This window comes from Tenrec ecaudatus, chromosome 6 (genome assembly GCF_050624435.1).
Source record: "Tenrec ecaudatus isolate mTenEca1 chromosome 6, mTenEca1.hap1, whole genome shotgun sequence".
NCBI classification, from domain to species: Eukaryota; Metazoa; Chordata; class Mammalia; order Afrosoricida; family Tenrecidae; genus Tenrec; species Tenrec ecaudatus.
Window position 1 is genome coordinate 560,871 of NC_134535.1, and position 20,853 is coordinate 581,723.

The 20,853-nt window shown below is 61.8% G+C and overlaps 4 protein-coding genes across 7 annotated transcripts; 3 read left to right on the top strand and 1 right to left on the bottom strand.

The window, feature by feature from the left end:
* Positions 1-737: 737 nt before the first annotated feature.
* Positions 738-2,895, top strand: CIMAP1B (ciliary microtubule associated protein 1B). Its single transcript, XM_075552641.1, has 6 exons — positions 738-1,293; positions 1,576-1,779; positions 1,995-2,099; positions 2,216-2,337; positions 2,451-2,591; positions 2,704-2,895. Exons 1-6 carry the CDS (start codon positions 1,185-1,187, stop codon positions 2,782-2,784), a joined length of 762 nt encoding a protein of 253 aa, XP_075408756.1. The 5' UTR covers positions 738-1,184; the 3' UTR covers positions 2,785-2,895.
* Positions 2,896-4,825: 1,930 nt separating this feature from the next.
* On the top strand, positions 4,826-6,268 carry SCO2 (synthesis of cytochrome C oxidase 2). Of its 2 annotated transcripts, none has more exons than XM_075553435.1 (2): positions 4,826-4,966; positions 5,435-6,268. In XM_075553435.1, the coding sequence occupies exon 2, from the start codon at positions 5,446-5,448 to the stop codon at positions 6,253-6,255; it is 810 nt and encodes a 269-aa protein (XP_075409550.1). In that variant the 5' UTR covers positions 4,826-4,966; positions 5,435-5,445; the 3' UTR covers positions 6,256-6,268. The 2 variants fall into 2 exon arrangements, with proteins under 2 accessions (XP_075409550.1, XP_075409549.1); XM_075553434.1 differs by having other exon boundaries at positions 4,858-5,002.
* NCAPH2 (non-SMC condensin II complex subunit H2) lies at positions 5,232-14,717 on the bottom strand. Of its 3 annotated transcripts, XM_075553432.1 has the most exons (21): positions 14,477-14,713; positions 12,984-13,145; positions 10,756-10,857; positions 10,363-10,418; positions 10,189-10,273; positions 10,031-10,099; positions 9,812-9,891; positions 9,598-9,725; positions 9,234-9,314; positions 8,965-9,068; positions 8,335-8,418; positions 8,147-8,210; positions 7,926-8,033; positions 7,741-7,794; positions 7,591-7,661; positions 7,428-7,518; positions 7,283-7,351; positions 7,149-7,204; positions 6,974-7,075; positions 6,661-6,810; positions 5,232-6,591 (listed from the first exon to the last, which is right to left on the bottom strand). In XM_075553432.1, the coding sequence occupies exons 3-21, from the start codon at positions 10,813-10,815 to the stop codon at positions 6,451-6,453; spliced, it is 1,653 nt and encodes a 550-aa protein (XP_075409547.1). In that variant the 5' UTR covers positions 10,816-10,857; positions 12,984-13,145; positions 14,477-14,713; the 3' UTR covers positions 5,232-6,450. The 3 variants fall into 3 exon arrangements, with proteins under 3 accessions (XP_075409547.1, XP_075409546.1, XP_075409548.1); XM_075553431.1 differs by lacking the exon at positions 12,984-13,145 and having other exon boundaries at positions 14,477-14,717; XM_075553433.1 differs by lacking the exons at positions 12,984-13,145; positions 14,477-14,713 and adding an exon at positions 14,299-14,407.
* Positions 14,718-14,934: 217 nt separating this feature from the next.
* Positions 14,935-19,251, top strand: LMF2 (lipase maturation factor 2). Its single transcript, XM_075553436.1, has 14 exons — positions 14,935-15,197; positions 15,677-15,930; positions 16,012-16,040; positions 16,127-16,344; positions 16,425-16,603; positions 16,844-16,979; positions 17,123-17,257; positions 17,329-17,434; positions 17,536-17,632; positions 17,718-17,900; positions 17,991-18,159; positions 18,281-18,392; positions 18,467-18,563; positions 18,648-19,251. Exons 1-14 carry the CDS (start codon positions 15,104-15,106, stop codon positions 18,936-18,938), a joined length of 2,100 nt encoding a protein of 699 aa, XP_075409551.1. The 5' UTR covers positions 14,935-15,103; the 3' UTR covers positions 18,939-19,251.
* The last annotated feature ends 1,602 nt before the right edge of the window (positions 19,252-20,853 follow it).

A 20,853-nucleotide genomic window follows, 5' to 3' on the forward strand; every position in this document is an offset into this window, starting at 1 on the left:
TGGTGATATTGAACCTCTCCATCATCTCTTTCCACAGATGTAATGGATATGATTCTTGTGTATTCCATCTGTCCAGGTCCACCTCTACAGCTACTATTGATGCTCTTGGAAAAGGAGGTTATGTGCAATGAATAAGTCATTGGTCTTGCAAAATTCTATCATGTGATTGATTGATTGATCAATCTATCGCCAAGGTATATTTTCCAATTACAAATCTTTCCTGTTTCCAATTTTCACATGCCTATCACCAATAATGATCAACACATTTTTAAATTAACACATCTTGATAGCCTATTTGATCAATTTCAAACTGTCTAAGTTAGTAAAATTCTTCATTTCCTTCATCATTGGCTTTGGTGTGTTAAATGTCATCAAGTGGGTTCCCACTTATCCTGACCCAACTAGTAAAAGCAGCTCACTCTGCTGACCCTTCACTTTTCCAGTCTCAATGCCCTGAACCAGAGGCCTTCCCTGCTGATAACCTGTCCAAAGAAGGTGAGACACAGTGTCATTCTCCCTTCTAAGGAGCATTCTGGTTGTACTTCTGCTAAGTAAGATCTGTTTGCAATTCTGGCAGTCTGTGGTATTTTCAATATTCGTAGACAACATCATCATTCAGAGGTCCAGCCTTCACGTGTATATGAGGCGGTTAACAACGCCAGGCACCGCCCCAGGATGCAGTGAGAGGCCCCACCAGAGAGGGTGCAGGGACTGGGGTGGAGCCAGGTTGGGGCGGAGAGCCGCCGGTCCCGTTGCCAGGAAGCAGTACAGGGACACAATGGGGTCTGGGAGTTGGGCCGGGCGGGGGCAGAAATCCAGCCTACAGTAGCCTTCTGCTGCTGAGCGCCATTAGAACAGGTCAGTGCACCCTCTCGGACCTCAGGGTTAGCCCCTCCCCAGGTTCTCTCCCTTCTCGAAATCCGAGACTCTCCCTGCAGAACTAATTTGAGGGACCAGGGACTGGAGATGGCCTGGAAGCGCTTGTCCCGCCCCACGCCCCGCCACCAAGCACTGAAAGCCACTGTTTGTTTCCCGGGTACTACGGGATACCGGGTGGGCCCCGACCCCCCCCCCCCCCGGAGTCGAGCTGAGCCAGAGGGAATAGGGGGATGAGCTCTCCGTGAACTGGGGGTAGAGGGCCGGGGCCGCCACCCCTCCATCCACAGGTGCCAGTCGCTGGAGCTATGGACTCGGACGTCTGGGTCGGCTCCTGGCGCCCTCACAGACCCCGCGGGCCTATTGCGGCGCTCTCCCGAGGCCCTGGGCCCAAGTACCAGCTACCGCCCAATACTGGTACTGGCGGGGGGAGGGCGTGGGGGAGGGGTCTGGACGGTGACCGGGTCTGGGCAGCGGCGGGGCGCTATTAGCAGAGGAGCTGAGACTACGCCCTTGGGAAGGAGGCAGGGTGCCAGTGCCCTAGGAGACTTGGGTTGGGGACGTGGGTCTGGAGTGGGTGTTCGTGCCCTAGGGAGCTGGGGAGCCTGGGAGGAGGGTTGCTGGAGGGTGGTTTGCGCCCGCGCGGAGTTGGGGGTGGGGACCGGACGGGGCAGCGGTGACGCTGGGCTGCTCCCGCAGGCTACATCCTCCACGACCCGTCGCGCCCCCGCGCCCCCGCCTACACCTTCGGGGCGCGCCTCCCCGCCCAGCAGCAGACCTGTGGCCCCGGGCCCGGCTACCTGGTGCCTGCGCGCATGACCGTGCGCGGTCCGGACGGCGCCCCCTCCTATTCCATCCACGGCCGCCCGCGCGACACGGCGCGCTTCCTCACGCCCGGACCGGGTCAGGCCCTCCGGGACCCCCACCTCCCCATCGCCGAGCTGCCTCCAGAGAGGCCCGCCTGGGAAACCCCACCTGAAGCCCCAGGCCCCCCTCGGGGACTCAAACATCCCAGCTATCTCAAAACCCAGCAGCCCGACTCCCACAGGGCTTAGGCAAATTGGAGTCTGACGCCCTCGGACCCCTAACAGGCCACCCATGGCCCTGTCCGCCCGCAGGCAGATACTTCCCAGAGCGAGCCGGGAACCTGGCGTACCCCAGCGCGCCTCGGCACACCATCGCTTCCCGAAACTGGGGCGCCCAGTCGGAGCAGAAAAGCCCAGGTGAGGCGGGAAAGGGCCATTCCCTCTCCTGGGGGAGCCTCCGACCCCGGCTTCCCACCCCCACCCCAGGAGGGGCATGGGGAGACCGCTCCGCCAGCACCCACCTCCCCACGCAGGCCCCGCGACCTACACGGTGCCCTCCCTCCTGGGCTCCCGCGTCATCAGCAAAGGGTCAGCGCCAACGTACTCCATCTATGGCCGCAGGGCCGCGGGCGCCTTCTTCGAGGACCTCAGTAAGGTGAGGAGGGCCGCCAGGCCCAAAGCAGTCAGGGGTCCCCAGAGGGGTGAGAGGCAAGGGCAGTGTCAGCGGTCAGTGCGAGATGGAAGCAGCCCTCCTCCCCTCTCCCGCAGACCCCTGGGCCCTGCGCCTACCACGTGGTGAGCCCCACGATCTACAAGTCCCGGGCTCCCCAGTTCACGATGCTGGCGCGCACTTCGATGCCAGAAGACAACACCCTGAATCCCGGGCCTGCGGCCTACGACGTGGACAAGGTGGCCTGGAGGCTGGGGGTGGTGGGGACCCTGAATCCAGGGTCTGAGGTGGGGGGTGGAGGGGTAGCAGGCCCAGCCTGGCGGCTCACTCCATGGCCTCACCCATCTGCAGCACCGGAAGCCAGGTGGCTGGAGCTTCGGGATCCGGCACTCGGACTACCTGGCCCCAATCTTAACCGACATGGACTATTGACCTGCGGGGCAACGGCAGCCCCCACCAAAGCCTGCTTAAAGCGTCCCACGCAGCCATGCGTCCGCCTCTTTGTGAACGCCGAGGTCCTGGGGGAAGAGGCAGGATAACTGGGACTTACATTCTGCCCAGTCCTCCCACAACCACCATTGACGACGGCCGGGCTGGACATTGAGACCAACACAGATATATGGATCTGGGGATCCAACAAAAGATCAACACTGCAGGCCCAGGGCTATGGCTGGCTCAGGGACCCCAAGACTTCCCTGGCCTAGGGGTCGAAGTGTCAGGGCCTATGGACTCCCTCCTGGTGGAAGCAACTTCTGACGCCAAGCAAGGTGGTTCTCAGGGCATTGGGGTGCACCTTGGTGGACAGGAGCACCCCAGGGTGTGCCAATGGGTCCTTGGGGCGGGCTGGCAGTCTAACCCCCCCAGGGTTAGCAGACTGCCCAAGATCACCTCATGCCTCCCCTCCTACTCCCACATCTAGGGCTGGGCTGGGAGAAGGCAGCAGCTCTGACCAGTGCTCTAGGCAAGTCCAACTGGACAAACCTCCCACAGACCTTGGGCTGGATAGCCAGTAACCTTAGGCAGTTCCACTGGCCAGCCTGGTCCAGACTAAGTTCCCAAGGCCAGGACCACAAAGCTTCTCCCAGGAGAATCCTGAGTCATGGTCCCAGGTCAGTACTTGGCTCCCTTGCCCTGGCCACGATAGAGAACAGGACCAAGACCCCATCCCCCTCAGTACCCTAGACAAGATGGTGTTTCAAATGGGTGACACTCTCCTCAGTCCCAAGACTTGTGCTCCCAAGGACAGGTACCAGCTTATGTAGGGGGTTACACAGTCAGCTGCTAACTGCAAGGCCAGCAGTTTGTGACCGCCAGCTGCCCCAAGGGAGTAAACTGAGGCTGTCTACTCCCACATAGCTAGTCTCAGAAGCCCTCTACCCTATCTTATAGGGTCCCTATGCATGGAATCAACTCAATAGCAGTTTATTTAAGTCACAGATTAACCACCACCCACAACTGTGAGTGGGGCCTAGCTTAATCATTGATCTGGCTATGGGTGGAGATGCCTGACCTCTGACCTCCACAATGTGCCTCAGTCCCCCATTTCAACTCGTGGAGGGTGATACCCTGGGCGTCAGCCCACAGGGAACCCTTAATGCTCAGAGCCTGTGACCCTCTTAACATTTCCCACATCCCAGGCAATTGCCCCTCATGATATCCCTGTTTCCTAGGCTCTATCCTAATTAAGAAGGCTATGGAGGTGGGGGCTGATGTGCTGGGGTGGGGGGAATACATGAAGCTCAGGGGGCTCAGCCTTCCCCACTTCAGCCCAGGCCCAGAAACTGGCAAGCACTGGCCTCCCAAGGAGGCTGCAAGGTGTCCCCTCTGTGAGGTCCTGTGTGGGGCAGACCCCCAAGTATGGTGGGCTTCTTGCTTCTCTGGGTGGGTCTTATTGCGTAGTAGATCCACCGTCCATGACATCCGTGTGCTCTGCAATCTGGTCATCCACCCCATCCTGTCCTCTGACTTTTATGCTCCCTCCTGGCACCCAGTAAGGGAAAGCAGGAGCTGCATGAGGTGTGTCCCTGGACCCTCAACTCCTGCAGGACTTAAGGGCTGAAGAAAACGCCTCCCAGTTTGCCTCCCCATGTCTCTACCGGGCAGGGTCCACTGTGACATGTCCCCCACGTGGGGATGGGCCTGGAGTGTGGCTCGCTGACCCCCATGGTTACCAGGCTGGGCGTAATGTGGGCTGCGCCTGGAGGGAGGAGGTGCTCCTGGGCCTGGATGGTGCAGGTCCTGGGACTTGCAGCACTAGATTAGGCTCATGCTCGGAAACCCCTAGCCCTGCCGCCCGTGAAGGGGTGGACCTGGAGACCGCTGGGCACCCAGCGCCACAGCTGCAGGGGGCGCTGGCCCCGTCGCTGCCGCCCGCGCCAAGAGTCGGAGTCCGGCGCGTGGGGCCGGCCTAGCGAGAGGCGGGGCTTCATTCGAAACAGGACGTAAAGCATACCCAGTGCCGTGCACACGCGCAGTACCCGAAAGCCCGCTGCCTGTCCATCTGCGCCTGCGCGGCGCCCTTTTGGACGCATGCTCACTGGAACACGGCGTGGTGCCTGCCGGTTCAGCGGACCCCGGGAGCCGTGAGGGGTGTGCGCGGACCTGGGCAGAGCCGGTGAGACCACCACCCATAGCTCCTTCCTTCCGCAAGGTGTGCGCCTGGATGCGGGGAGGGGTCGTCCCGTGGGCGGACTTGCATTCGGCGAGGGGCACGCCCCTCCTTCGGTCCTGGCTTCCGGCGGAGGGCTAAATCCTGCGGAGGCGCGAGCCTGATGGCCTTTGGGGGAAAGCTGGCCCGGCGTGTCTGCCGGGAGGGGACCGCTGTCAGGCCGGAGGGTTTGGTCAGTTCTCGAGGGTGCAAGCCAAGCTCATTCACTTCCTTCCAAGAAACGAGTGTTTATTACAGATAAGCGCACTCAGATCCCAGGCAGTGGCTGCTCCGGTGCGGAGGGCAGGGCTGGTGGGCTGCCGCCCGCTGGGCAATCAGCCTGGGGCGGGGCTACTTCCCACTCTGAGCTGAAGCAGGGGGGCGGGGGGAGGTCGTGCGGTCTTTGTTCCCGCTGACCTCTGGGCTCTTTCGCAGGCGTCACCTCCATGCTGCTACCAGTTCGGGTGCCCAAGGCTTGGCGGGGGCTCAAGCCACTGGTCCCAGCACCCCCTGGAACCCTGTGGGGCAAAGTCCCACCTCTGAGGTCGAGGCCGCTGTCAGGGCAGGGTCCTGCTGGGATTGGTGAACAGGGCCCGGCACCAAGCTTTAGGCTTCGGACGAGGCTGCTCATCACAGCCCTGTTTGGGGCCGGACTCGGGGGGGCCTGGCTGGCTGCTCGATCTGAGAAGGCGCGGTGGCGGCAGGAGCAGCGGATCAAGGCCCTTCGCCAGGCGGCTGTGGGCCAGGGCGACTTCAGCCTGCTGGACCACCGGGGCCAGCCCCGCCGCAAAGCTGACTTCCTGGGCCAGTGGGTGCTGCTCTACTTTGGCTTCACACACTGCCCTGACATCTGCCCAGACGAGCTGGAGAAGTTGGTGCAGGTGGTGCGGCGACTGGAGGCTCAACCTGGGCTGCCCACTGTGCAGCCCATCTTTGTCACCGTGGACCCCGAGCGCGACGACGTGGCAGCCATGGCCCGCTATGTGCAAGAGTTTCACCCGCGACTGCTCGGTCTGACAGGCTCCAGCGAACAGGTAGCCCAGGCCAGTCGCAGCTACCGCGTGTACTACAGCATGGGTCCCAAGGACGATGACCAGGATTACATCGTGGACCACTCCATCGCCATCTATCTGCTCAACCCCGATGGCCTCTTCACCGACTACTACGGACGCAGCAAGTCTGCCGAGCAGATCACCGAAAGCGTGCAGCACCACATGGCTGCCTTCAGCAGCGTGCTGGGCTCAGCTGGCCATTAAAGGGAAGCCAGGCGCTGTGTGTTTATGTGTGGTCTGCAGGGCGGGGTGGGGCAGCCCTGCTCTCTGCACAGAGCAATTTCAAAGTTGTGGGGTGGGCAGCTGGGATGGCAACACTTTATTAGGCTAGGCAGGTTGCACAGCTAAGGCCTGTGCCCCATACCCTGCTGAGACACCCCCTCCCTCCCACAGCTGGTGTCAGGGCTGAGCCATGGAGGGGGCTGTGTAGGTCTGGAAGCGTTTGTGGGCCCGTTGGTGTGTGAGCAGCCTCAGGGACATGGTGTCCAAGGCGGCCTCCAGCCCAGGCTGCTGGGTAATCTCCACGGTGTAGTCATTGGCCTGAAGGGAGGTGGCGTTAGTCAAAGTCCGCCCCACCTGCACCCTTCCCCCCATGCCCAGCCCACTCACCAGCTGTAGGGAGGCCAGCATGGAGCGGCACACCTCAAAGGCAGGCTGGCCGGCCACCAACTTAGCAAAGGGGCACCACTCGTTGAGCTGGCTAAAGTGGGAGACCACCTGGTCCCCGTACGTGTGGATGTCGAAGGGCACATGCTGCTCCTACACCAGAGAGGGCTCTACTGTTCCCGGGTGACCAGCCAGGACCCCAGCACTGCTCCCCCCTCCCCTGGGTCACCCAACTTCCCTCTGCCCCTCACCCTCCACACACCAGGGAGAAAACCCTGCTGTCCCCAAGGCGGCCTGCTGCCCCTCCCCCCTGAACCTGCTCCTGGAGTAGCGGCTGGATAGTGCCCTCCCAGTCTCGGATGCGCTGGCTCAGCTCCGTCTCCTGCACGAACTTCTGGGAGGTGGCAATGAAGAGGTCCTGGGGGCGGCAGCATTCAGCCTCCTGCCTAGGCCCTGGTGCCCCAGCCCTGCCAGTGCCTACCCGAGCTTACCACGTTCCTTTGAACCAGCTCCTCGTAGCTCAAGGCTGGCGGCCTGGCCTCAGGGTCTGGGGGAGGGCAGCTATGAGTGGGGGATCAGCTAGGGGGCCCCCTGTTGCCCACCAGCCTGACCCTGACCAACCTACCTAGGTCATCGGCTTCCCCAGGCCTCATCTCCTCAGGCTCCAAGTAGTCCTCAGGCTCCAGAAAGTCATCTGGGGGTGGTGGGGGGTGCTATGAGCAGGCAGCCTGGGGACCAAACCCTACCCTGCCTGCAGGGGAAACCCCCACCTGCGTCCCCAAGGGGCTCTAGAGAGTCTTCCAACTGCTGCTCCTCCTCAGGCCACAGGTCCTCAGCCTGCGGCAGCCACTGCTGACCCACCTGTCCAAGGGGCACATGTGAGGCTCCCAACTCCTCCTCCCAGCCCCCACCCCCAACTGTGCGGGGCCTCACCTCCCTCCGCTGCAGCTTACGGAGGGTCTCCATCTGCTCCTTCACATGCCTCCAGTACAGGACTTCCATGTCTGCAGACACATGCTCAGCAGAGGGGCTCCCGTGTCCCTAGACCCACTGCCCACCTTGGACACCAGACCCCACCCTCACCTGCGAAAGAGGGGCCCTTCCGCCTCGGCCTCCTGCTGTCGGCATGGTCAGCATCTGAGAGAGCTTGGTAAGCAAGCACCTGCCAAGGCCCCAGGGAGGGGCCCAGCTGCCCCACCCCCAGTGGGCCCATCCACTCCCTGGCAGGCCCCCTAGAGGCCGGCCCCCCAGTGCGCCTGTCCACTCACAGGCGGCTAGGTACCACTGGTGGAAGTCCTGCAGCTTGCTGGTGCGCTTCCTCTTGCGTTTCTGCCCTGGAGCCTCCTCCACGCAGGGGGGCACAGTGAAGGGCCTGCCTGGAGGCAGATGGGGCTCTGACCTGGGGCCAACCTGCAGGCCTGGTGGCCTTAGGGTACCTGGTCCTCTCTCCTGGGTCAGGTGAGGAAGGGCAATTCCCAGCCGCTGTTACCTTTCTTGAAGGGCTTGGAATCCAGAGAGTCAAAGGGGTCCAGGCTCTGCCAGGGATCCGGGGCCTTTAGGGCACAGAGCACAGCAGGTGCTAAGGGGCCCCCCCATGGGCGCTAACCTGGGGAAGGTGCCCCAGAAAAATTTGTGCAAAGGATCTGAGGTCCTCGGGGTTGGGGCCACCTCACACACCTGCAGCTGGGCCAGGGGATCCAAAGCTGGCTCCTGCTCAGATTCCCGCTCCCGCAGCATGTACCTCTGGGGCCTGTCAGCACCCTGCAGAGACATTAGCGCCTCCATTACTCCTGGAGCCAGGCTCAGCATTCTGCCCTGGGCAGAGTAACAGGGACCAGAGTGCCAGGTGGGGACACTAACACATACCCGGAGACCTGTTCACAAACAAGCCAGGCATGGGGGTGGTAGAGGGAAATAAAAATACATGTCCAGACCCAAACCCACTGCCTGCCAGGTCACCAATCTCAACTAAGTGCAACCCTGTGGGTGGGTGCGTCGTTCTTGTCTGTCTCCAGGGAGGTTCTGGGATGCAGCAGGAAGACACACAGGACTCCTGTCTAAGGACCACACACAGGTTCATAGCCGCTCTGAGCATGCAGCTGTCAACAAGGGGACACACTCAGTGCCCCCCTGCCACCAGCCTGACCACAGGGCAGCTGGGTTGGGGGGCAAATGGAGTTACGGGTGCGGTTGGCCAGAATCCACAGGCTGGGAGGGTCAGCCCCCCAACCCCTTCCATGTAAACACACAGGCCACCTCCTACCCCATCCTGTCAGGGGCGGGCTCCTCTGGCCTTGGAGCTCTGACCTGTGGATTCTGCTCCGGAGGGATCTCAGGGACTGTGGCCTCATGGTGCTCTGCCACTGGCTCGTCATCAACCTCATCATCCCTGCCACCTCCGGGTACCGGGCCTTTTGGGGATGGGGGGAGGTTCAAGGCAGAGTAATAAAACCCTTAGTCCCCAGACCCTGGACAATAGGGCAGACCTCAGGAGGCTGAGTGGGGGCGCGCAGGGCTGCAAGCCCTTGGGTCTGCTGTCTACTCAGAAGAGCTCTTCTGGTTTGGGGTGCTCTCACCTGGCTCTGGGGAGCTGGGCGCAGAGGCAGGGCTCCCACAAGCAGAGACTTCCATTGGCTGTTCCTCAGCCCTCCCCATATCTGCAGAGGTAGGCAGAACAGGGGTCAGCCACCCTAGTGTCCCCACAAAGTCCAGCATAGCCTGAGTCAAGCTCTGACTAAGGCCAGCTCTGACATCTCCAGCTGCCAGTCTAGGTCTGGGGATACCGAGCAGCTGGGTGGGTGGGGTACAAGGCCCAACAACCCACCCAGCGTGGACTGGGAGGTCACCCGACCCAGGTGAGAGTGGTGATCAACCCCTCGGGGCACCCTCCAGGGGAAGGCAACAATGGGGTCCCCTTAAAGCCCTCATCTATCCTCTCACCCTTCTGGGTCCTCGGTGGCAGTTGGGGACACAAGCCCAGGGGCTCCAGCATGAAAGCTCCTCCAGGGTGAGGGGTGCATGTGTTCATCCGAAAATCCTTCCGGCTGGCCAGGACCTCCCCCTGACAGCTGTGGGCACAAAACAGGCCTGCTAGCAAAGCTCTGCCCTGCCCTCCAGCCAGGCCCAGCCTAACCATTGCCTGGCCCCGCCCCACCTGTACAGAGGGTGCCTGCTCTTCTCCAGCTCGTCGGGAGCCACCAGGGCCATGGGCATGAGGGGCACGATGATCATTTCCTGCGAGGAAGCCAGGGGCTAGGGTGAGCGATGTGTCTCTCAGACTGGGTGTGGGTATGGGTGGGGGAGAACCGTCCAGCACCCAACCACCACCAAAGTTCCCAGGAAGCGGCAGGGGAGGAGGGTGGGGGTGCCTCACACTGGAGGCTTGGTCATTCCTCAGGTCCACGCAGCTTCGCTCGTCTGGCAGCTCGTCCAGGGACAGGAACTACGTGAAATGTGGGTCAACACATGGCCCCCCCACTGATGGCAGAGACCGCCTCCCCATCCCGACCCCGCAGACCACGCCCCCTTCACCTCATCTGCCCGCTCCCCAGGGCCCTCCGAGTCTGTGTCCTTGGCTGCTCCTTCCTCGTGCCCTGCGGATAGCTGCTTGGCCCTCCTGGGGGATAGGATCCACGTGTGGATATCAGCCACGTGTGGGTACCAGGGGATGCAGCCTCCCCCCAAGCTCCCACCCCTAGTACTCACTTCTTGCCTGAGATGAAGTCGAGGGCCTGGTAGACCAGTGAGTAGAGGTACTCCACCTGCCACCAGAGGGCCTGTGAGAAGGGTCCTTCCTACCGCTGTACCCCCCAAGCCTCCCAACCTTCATCCAATTCTGGAGGGTGGCCAGCATCCCCTACTGCGTGCACTCCCCATGGCCAGGGAGGCCGCCTAGAATGGGACTGCGCCCAGCACAGCCTGCACCAGCCTTGCACAGCCTGTGGGCACCCAGCATATTGACAGCCACAAGCCTGGCTCCTTGTTCTGGTATGAGGTCCCCAGGGCTAGGTCCTTGGGGGTGGCAGGGTGAAGCATTGCACACCTGCCTGCTCTTCGGGTTACAAGGCTGGGGCGTCTGGAATGTAGGGCCAGGCCCACCTTCTTACTGTAGACGCAGGCGGAACCCTGGATCAGCAGCGCTGCCTCGATGAAGTTCATGGTGGTCTTGCCCTCATCGAAGGAAATGCAGATCTGGTCCAGCTGTAGAAGTGGCAGGGACCAGCAAGTGAGGGAGGGGGGGGGCGGGTGTTAATGCCTGCTCCCCTCCCCCATCCATCCTCTCCCTCAGCAGTTGGCTCCCCTCACTGCCCCACTTCTAAACCCCCATCAGAAGTCGGCTCCCCTGACTTCCCCTCTCCCCCAAGTCCCCCTCCCCCTACGTTGGGAGCCTGCTCTTTTAGTCCCACCTGGTGGCTGGCCTCACCAAGTTGGGCAGTTGCCGGCAGCCCCTGCACTGTGGACCCCCATTGACTGAGGTGGGATATCTGTGGTCCCCCTTCCTGGGATCTCTGGGAGCCCACATTGTCTTGAGGCACAGAGGGCCCACCCTAATGCCCCCAGTCAGAGCCCTGCCCTCCTAGTCTCCACCAGCAGAGCTCCCCCCAGGGGCAGGGAGCCCCAGGTGGGGCAGAGCTGCAACAGCAGGTCCCCATCCCAGGAGCAGAGAACCCACCAGGCCTCGGTAACTTCTCTCCAACTGCCCCCAATGCTCTTCCTCTGCACACCAGACCAGCCATCACCCTGCACTGACCTTGGTCCTCCCCCAGGACCTACCTGCTCACCTCCCTGACCTCAACTCCAGGCCTTGCCAGCTGCCCACTGCCCAGCCCGCGCCCCTGACCTTCATTTCCCATTATCCCCACCACACGGCTCCTCTTGCTCCACCAAGGGAGATGCCCTCCCTAGCTGCCCTCAACTCGGGTGCTGTGGGCTGCACTCACGTGCCCACACACAGACTGCTTCAAGCCCTTTGCTGCTTGCTGCTCTGCTGGGACAGCCCCTCCCCTCTGCCCCACAGCCCCTCCTGCCAGCCATCCTACCCTCGCACCCTGGAATCGGACCCTGATGCTCACTAAAGGTCTGATAATCGAGCAGGGCTGATGTCCGGCTCTGCCTGAAGCCAACAAAGGGAAGTGGCCTGGCAGGCAGAGCCCCAGCCTGAGAAGACAGGGAGACCATCACACAACTGTTCAGACGGACTCCCAGAGGGAACCTGGAGAAGCTCCATCATCATACTGGAGAAGCAGAGCGCCAGAGCCACCAGCCCCCTGGGAATGGCACCGCGCCTTCGGACACTTACATGGATGTCTTCCTGGCAACTCACCCAAGCCCAACACCCAGCCCCTGAGGCTCAGCTCCTCCCCATCCTCCCAATGATACCTGTACTCTGATTGTGACCCTGCAATCTGAGGCCCAGTCCCTCCCATCCTGTCAATGCTACCTGCACTCTGATTGTCACCCTGCATGCCTTCGGCCTATATGACCTCTGGCAGGGGCTCCCCCCACCCCCACCTCCCGCCTCAGTCCAGCTAGTGAGAAGCCTAAAGCCACCACCTCGCTCCCTCAGAGCCCTAAGGCGAATCCAACATCCTACACAGGGTCACGCAGGCATGCGCACGGCCTCCACCCCACCCCTCTGCTGGCCACTGTGCAGCCCACTGTGACTGGACAGCAACTTTCACCAGCACCAAGATGAGACCCCCACCCCAAGCACTCAGAAGCCCCTACTTCTCTCGTAGTGCTATGCCCTGGTGAGAACGTGGGTTCTCCCCTCACCAGAAGCCGTCTCCAAGAGTGAATGATGTCAACACCCTCTATGTGACATCTGCTCAAGCTGGACCCGTGGCTGCCTTGCTCCCCACCCTGCACCCCCATCTGCAGGGAGGTGGCATGGTGTACCAATCAGAAGGCCCATGGCAGAGAACAGCCAGGCTACTGGTGGAAGGTGGGAGGCGGCAGCAGTTTGGGTGCATAAAAACCCAAGGCAGCAGATCTACCAGGTGACATGCAGGACCTGCTACTTGGGAACCTGAACCCGCAGAAGCCACCTGGCACAGCTATTGGCAGTGTCCCAACAGACTGAGTGTCTGCCCAGAAAAGGCCCACCACCAGCTCAGGTATACGCCTCTGCTCTGACTGTGGGCTGGACAGTCACTGAAGCAGAGGGAGGGCAGGCCTGCCCTCACAGAGCCCAGACCCACACAGATCCAGGCCAAGGACACATGTTAAGGAGCAGAGCACGCCACAACCCAGAAATGTGCCTGGTAGATAGTGGCCAGCAGGGAGTCACACAGGGGAGCTAAAAACTCAAGGAAAAATGCCACAACCTCTCATCCCATTATCCCAACAGCTTTCTGGCATGCACTCATACGGAGGGCAGGCAAAGAAGATCCGCGGGCAGGAAGGCGTTGGGGTCACTGGCACAGAAGCATGACGTCGAGGAGGGCTCATCGCACATAAGGCTCGCAAGGTGGCAAGGTCCCAAGGGCCTGGAAGCCACAGGGAGGCGTTTCACTCCAAGTGAAGTGGACAGCATGGATGCACTCTAAGCAGCAAACAGCTGTGGGCCAATCTTAATTTTTAAAGCCAAATGTATTGCTGGTTGGAAGGATTGCAGGGGGTCAAAAGTCTAAGAGGTAGGGAGTGGGGGTGGGGGGGGAGCTGCCAGTGACAAAGGAGACCAGGTGGGCTCATGTGATAGCCCAGTGTCAGAGTGGGCAGAGTCTGCTGCAGATGAGAGGGGTGGGGGAGGGGCTGGGTGTCCAGTCACTTCAACAGCTGGTTGAACATTGGTGCCATTCACTGAAACTCGTGACAGGCTTGAGCAGGAACACGAAGAGCTCTGCTCTGAATACCTTTAATACGTATGTGGCAGCTCAGTGACGTGTCAGGTGGACAGTTGGAAATACGAAAACAGATGGAGAAGACGGGAGTGGAGATCTACATTTGAAGCTTAAAATCATACACATGTCACTTAAAACCAGCAAAATTATTTGAAGAGTAAAGTATCAAAATATGGCTAGGCCTCTGCCCTCAGGAGCTTAACACTGAGGAGAAATGATAGCCCAGTGGTTCTCAACCTTCCTAATGCCGACACCCTTTAATACAGTTCATGTTCTGGTGACCCCCCCCACCATAAAATTATTTACCTTGATTGCAACTTCATAACTGTACTTTTGCTAGTTATGAATCGGGCGACCCCTGTGAAAGGGTCGTTTGAACCCCAAAGGGGGTCGCGACACACAAGTTGAGAACCGCTGTAGACACTGAGAACCAGAACGCCTCGTCAAAGAACCCAAGAAAGGGCACTTCTACTAGGAGGGAGCAGTCAACTCCAACAGGGCTGCTGCTTTCGGAAAAAGGGCACTTCGAGAGCGTGCCTTGGGTTTGGTTTTTCCCGCAGGGAGGCCACCGGGGAGGGAGGTGTGACTGCAGCGGCCGGCAGTTGGACGGGGCCGGCTGTCGGCACGGAGCGCGGCTGACCGCCTAGGGAGGGGCGCCGGATAGGCTGCAGCGTGCAGAGAAACCCCGCCGGAAGGAGTCCCTCGCTCGCAGGTATGCCGACACACCCCCGTGCACACAACTGAAGAAAACGCACGCGAATGTGTGCTCAGAGGAACCCTCTGGTCACCACTCACTCACTCGATCGATTTATCCGCTCGCTAACCCGCAGGGACCTGCAATTTCGATCGCAGCTTATCCGACAAGGAGCCGGTTTCGGAAACGAGGCGAGGGAAAAGGCGCCTGAGCTCGCGCGAAGCCGGGGCGCAGCGCAGCCGCAAGCGGGAGGCCGGCCCCCGCCCCCGCTCCGCGTCCTTACCTCCTCCAGATACTCGCCCAGCTGGGCCGCCACGTCCACCTCCCAGTTCTTGGTGAGGTCGCGGATGGGCTGTAGGAGATGAGCAAAGCGCGCCTCCACGTCCTCCATGTCCAGGAGGGACAGGGCGCGCGGCGAGAGCCGGCCAGGACCACAGGCCCGGCTTCCGAGGGGGGCGCAATGTCCTCAGCCCGCCACTAGTTCTGGCGCCATTTTGCTGTTCCCGCCCAGGAAAGTACGTAGCGCACGTCGCCGCGCGCACACCTATGACGCACGCGCGAGCCGCGGCCGGCGAGGCGGAGGCCCCGGCGCGCTAGAAGCTGAGCAGGCCGCGCGCTGGGGCGGAGCCAGTTGCCGCCGCAGTGTCGGGGCGGGGCGTTCGGGGGAGGGGCGGGGCCTGCCGGGGCGGGGCGGGGTCTGGAACCTAGGGCTCGGCCCCGCGGCCCAAAGGGGACGGCCGAGCGGAGAATTCAGCCTGGAGAGGACTTGGCGAAGAGGCGGGGCGGGGCCTCGCGGGGGCGAGGAAAAACCCGGGCAGAGCGTCAGAGCCAAGAAAGGACTTGGCGAAGGGGCGGCACCTAGCGGGCGGGCGTCCACTTCTTCAGCCGGCCGGCCGCGTTGCTAGCGGACATGGCGGGCTCCAGACTCCCGCGGCAGCTCTTCCTCCAGGGCGTGGCCGCCGTCTTCATGTTCGCCTTCGCTTCCCTGTACATGCAGATCCCGGGTGAGAGCGCCGACGTGGGGGACACCCGCGTTCCGCTCTCGGGGCAGCCAGTGCCGGCTCCTCGTCCCGCCCTGCGCTCCGCTGCCAGGGGGGCAGGGGACCCGAGTGAGGCCCCTCCTGGCGGCGGACCGCGGGGTGGGGGATGGTTGTTGTAGACCTCTGAGCAGGGGTCTCTTTCCCACGGTATCAGGTCTGACCTGGGTGGGGTGGGGAAGGGGGCAGAACCTGACAGTGATAGATGCTTCCCTCAGATGTGGTGGGACAGGTAAGAGCATCCAGGTGAGATGTCCCACCCCAGGCAGTCAGGTAAGGACAGGAGGAGGGAGGGTCTACATGCACTGATTTGGGTGATGGAGGATCTGAAGGTTCTGACCTGGGGGGCCTGGCGCTGATTCTGGGGTACCTGGTGCTGACCTGGGTGAGGGAGGTTCTACAGGCTCTGACCTGTGGGTCCTGTCGCTCATGTTCCCTCTCCATAGGCCTATACGGTGCAGGGGGCATCCTGCCGGCTCGGAAGATGCTGCGGCCACAGGGCAAGGGGCGCTGGCAGCAGCTGTGGGAGACCCCGTCGCTGCTGTGGGAGGCGCCGAGGCTGGGGCTGGACACAGCACAGGGCCTGGAGCTGCTGAGCCTGCTGGGCACGCTGCTGGCCCTGGGCGCCCTGCTGCTGCGCCCACTGCGCGGTTGTCTCACCTACCTGCTCCTCTGGGCTGCCTACCTATCAGCCTGCCAGGCAAGTGGGGCTGCCCCTACCTCCCTGCCACCGCTACCCCAAGGGGGCGCTTCTCTGCCCTGACCATTCCTCTCCCTGCAGGTGGGCCAGGTGTTTCTGTATTTCCAGTGGTGAGTGGCCCTGGGCTCAGCTGCAGGAGAGCTGGGGGGCGGTGGCCATGGGGAGGGGACCCTGTGCACTCATCCTTGCCCCCTAGGGACTCCCTGCTGCTGGAGGCTGGCTTCCTTGCTGTGCTGGTGGCCCCACTGAGGCAACGCCCCCTCCAGAGGAAGGCCCCCCAGAGTGGGCTGGCGGGAGCCATGCCCCATGAAGACCTCCCCTTCTGGCTGGTGCGCTGGCTGCTCTTCCGGCTCATGTTCGCCTCAGGCGTGGTCAAGCTGACCAGCCGCTGCCCTGCGTGGTGGGGCCTCACTGGTGAGGAACCTGTCAAGGGCCCTGGTGGGGCCTGAGAGCACTGGCCAGCACTGACCTCCCACCCACCCGCCTGCCCACAGCCCTCACCTATCATTACGAGACTCAGTGCCTGCCCACTCCTGCTGCCTGGTACGCACATCACCTGCCTGCCTGGCTGCACAGGCTCTGCGTAGCTGCCACCTTCCTCATCGAGGTCGCCGTGCCGCCTCTGTTCTTCAGCCCTCTCCGCCGCCTGCGCCTAGCCGCCTTCTACTCCCAGGTAGGTGGACCCCAGTGCCATCGCTATCCCACACAGATGGTGGAATAATGATCTGAAGGTTGGCAGGGCTGAGGACATGGAACCTTCGAAAGGTTCGAAGTCATGACAGAAGTCAGGCAGGGCAAGGGGACCCGGTGCACAGGTGCAGCTGAGGCGGTCAGGGTAGGTGGGGCAGTCCAGGCTGGCTGCAGGGCTTGCCCCTCCAGCTCTGAGTGCAAACTCCACCCACACATGCACCAGGTTCTGCTGCAGCTTCTCATCATGCTGACCGGCAACTACAACTTCTTCAACCTGCTCACCCTGGTACTCTGCACCACCCTACTGGACGACCAGCACTTGCACACAGAGCAAGGGCGCAGCCGGAAGATGCCTGCCTGTGAGGGCCAGCAAGCCACCTGTCTTCCACCCCCATCTCCCCTTCCTCTGTCCCCACCCTCATCTCCAGCCTGTCCTCACCCAGCTCCATTGCTCTCCCCTCCCCCCCTCAGCCCCAGCCAACCATCCCCGTCCTCCCCACAGCCTGGCCCAAGACCCTGCTGGCTGCACTGGCCCTGCTGCTGGAGCTGACTGTCTACGGGCTGCTGGCCTATGGCACCGCCCACTACTTCAGCCTAGAGGTGGACTGGGAACAGCGCACCATCCACTCCAGAACCAGTGAGCACTTGGCACAGGGGTGGGCGCGGGCTGCTCCCTTACACCTGCCTTCAACCATCCCTCCCCAACAGACTTCACCTTCCACCAGTTCTCCCAGTGGCTCAAGAGCGTGACCCTGCCCACCATGTGGCTGGGAGGGGTCTCCCTGGCTTGGGAGCTGCTGGCCGCTCTCTGGAGGTACTGAAGCCAGAGGCAGGGCAGAGGTGGTGCAGGGCTGTGGGGGTGGCAGGCTGCCCACAGGCTTGACAGCCCCCGGTTTCTCCATCACCCCCCCCCAGGTGGACGCAGGTGCGTGGGTGGCTTTGGAAGCTTTGGTCTTCAGTCCAGCTGTTTGTCTTTGGCGTGGCCACGGTGGCCTTGTTCACGATCAGCCTGGTGGGTCGCTGGAGAGGGGAGGGGAGGGCCCCCTGAGCTGCAGTGTGGGCGCTCAGGCCCACTGATCCTCTCTGCCCCTGCCCAGGTGCCCTACTCCTACATGGAACCAGACACCCACGGGCGCCTCTTACCCACGGTCCATCGCCTCTTCAGCTCCGTGGAGCATCTGCAGCTGGCTAACTCCTACGGCCTCTTCCGGCGGATGACTGGTCTTGGGGGTCGGCCCGAGGTGGTGCTGGAGGGCAGCTATGATGGGCAACACTGGACGGTGAGCCCTGCAGCTGGGCTCCAGGGTGGGCACCCGGTAGGCAGGGCTACCAGCCACTAACCTCCTCACCCACACCCCCGCTTGTGGCAGGAGATCGAGTTCATGTATAAGCCAGGAAACATGAGCCGGCCACCAGCCGTGGTGACACCCCACCAGCCTCGCCTTGACTGGCAGATGTGGTTTGCTGCACTCGGCCCACACACGCACAGCCCCTGGTTCACGGGCCTGGTCCACCGGCTGCTGCAGGGCCAGGAGTCAGGTATGGGGTGGGTGGAGAAGGGGGAGTGGAGCTTTGGAGGGAGTAGGGTGAGCTGCAGTGGAGGAAGGCGGGGAGGGGTCAGTTTGGGGCGCAGATGTAGATGGAGCCCTACCTCCCACAGTGATCCGCCTGGTTCAGAGCGACCCTAGCCGGTACCCTTTTCACAAGCAGCCCCCCACCTACATCCGCGCACAGCGCTACAAGTACTGGTTCACGCAGCCTGAGGAGCAGAGGTACGTACGTGGGGCATAGGCTGGGTGCAGGCTGGGTCTGGCCAGCCAAGCAGTGACCACTTGTTCTGCTTCAGCCGGTGGTGGCGCCGCCAGTGGGTGGAGCAGTTCTTCCCGTCAGTGACCCTGGGGGACCCCACGTTGCATAACCTGCTCTCACAGTTTGGGCTTCAGGTAGGAGGTGCTCCCTGGCTGGGGGTGCTTGGGTGACTGCCCATCTGAATCCTACTCACTGTGCCCACTCACCCTCCTCCCCAGGACAAGAGTCCTCCTCGCCCTCGCAGTCTCAGCAGCCCGCTGCCCCAGGCCCTGCACTGGATCCGAGCCCAGCTGACCCCCCTGGAAGCCCCCACCCTGCTCTGGGGGCTCCTTGGTGCCGCAGTGGCCATCAAGGTGGTGCAGATCCTGCTGGCCCCCCGTCCCCCACCACCCAACAGGGAGGAGAAACGCAAAGGTGCCCCCCAGGAGCCAGGAGCTGCAGCCGTGCAGCGCCCCGCAGCCCCAAACGGCTGCAGCAGCGGGTCCAGGAGCCCCCGGCGCAAGAAGTAGCCTGCTCTGTGAGACCCAGCAGCTAGGCCTGTCTGCAGATGCAACCAGCCACAAGTGCCTTAGTCGCTGCTGCTGCGCAGGGGCAGGTGGGCATGCTCCCTCCTCTCAAGGCTCTCGGGGCATTCTTGCTACACGAGGCTTGGAGGCCCACTGGTCAGGCCACACCCTCCCTGACCTTGGTGATGAGGGGCCGTCGGTCCTGAGGGGGTGAAGCTGCAGCCTCACCTCAGGGACTGAGGCCGACTTGCCTCTGAGGGGGCTAGACCAAGGTTTGGATCCGCATGCACCAATAAAAGGCATCTTTCATGTTAAACTGTGCCGGGCGTTCATGGGGGCTCCCCTGGCTGCGTGTGGCTGGCTAGAGTTCGACCCACAGGGCGCTGGCCTACAGCTGGGACTCTACACGCCATCCAGCTCTCTGCAGACTGACAGCAGAAGACGCCGTCCTCCCAGCCCTATCCTGCGGGCACAGAGCCAGAGGTCAGCGTGTGGGACTGGAGAGCCCCAACCTGCCGGAAGCCTCCCCTTCCTTCCTCCCACTTCCCCTGGCCCACAGCACAGGAATTACGAGGGTGGGTCACAAATGAGGCCAGGGCCAGATACCTCGGGACATTCAGTCCCAGGTAGACGGAGACCAACCGCAGAGCGAGCTGTCCACCCAGGGTGCTCCTGCAGCGGCATGGGGATGGGCACGATGAGGGTACTTGAAGCAGCCGGAGCTCAGTTCCAGGCCTGGGTGGCAGAGGTACTGCTTCCAGGAGCTGGGTCTGGATTTCTACCACCCCAAGTCTGTGACCCTTGCTTGAGGGTGGCCTTGTCCCTCCTCTGTCCTCAGCCCCCATCGCCCTTCTTCCTCTCCCCCTCAGTGCCCCTCCAGCACATTCTGTGCCCACTCTGGGTATGGCTCCAAGGCTCTACCCCCAACTCCTGATGACTGATGCTCAGTGTCTTGCACACCGAGAACCAGACCTAGAGGCTTGGCTGGTATGAAACCCCCATTGCCGCTATCCTCTGCTCCACTCACTCAGCGGCCCTGTGACTGCAGCCGTCCTCGATGACTGGCCACCAGCACCGTGAGCCGCTCTGCTGGTCTCTTCTACCTTGGTGGCAACAGCACTTCAACATCCAGCCCCAATGCATCTGGAATTCCCAACCCTGCCTCAGGTGTGGTTCTCAGCTGTGTGGCATTCCTCGGGACCTGGCTGAGATACGGCTCACAACGGCGCCCTTCATTCACTCAGGTGGGCCATGCTGCTTGTCCAGCAAGCACCGCAGCCCATCTTAGAATCCCTTACGTGAACAGAAACCCCAGCACGGAGCCCTCGGTGGACACACCTCACCTGCTTCCCTACCCTGGGCATTCCGTGTGTGTGGACTCCTCCAGTATGTGGCCCGTTGGCACTGGCTTCTTCCATCGGGCCTGTCTTTAAGGTCCCTCCTTGGGACATGCGTTTTCAAGGTTGAATTAAACTATGTCCCATCATATGGATGTACATTGAACAAATGAAAAAGACCAAAGAGGAAGCAACACCTTTAGCAATGGTGTTGGCATCTTGTTTTTAGGTACCACCAAGTGAGTTCCCACCCATCCTGACCCTGTGAATGAGAGCTAAACATTGCCTGTTCCTGTGCTGGCCTCACAGTCCTTGCTAGGGTGGGCTCATTGGTGCAGCCACTACCAACTCACCTCGTGGAGGGTCTTCTCGTTTTCACTGCCCCTCCACTTCTATTTATTTATTTATTTTATTTATTTATGTATCTATCTAGCCCCTCCACTTTAACCAAGCACGATGTCTTTGTCCAGGGGCTGGCCTCTCCCGACAGTGTGTCCAAAGTCTGTGAGGCGAAGCCTTGGCTCCCTTGGCATGGAACATCAAATGCACCGCTGACTGCCAGAAGTGGCTGTCTGGGAGAA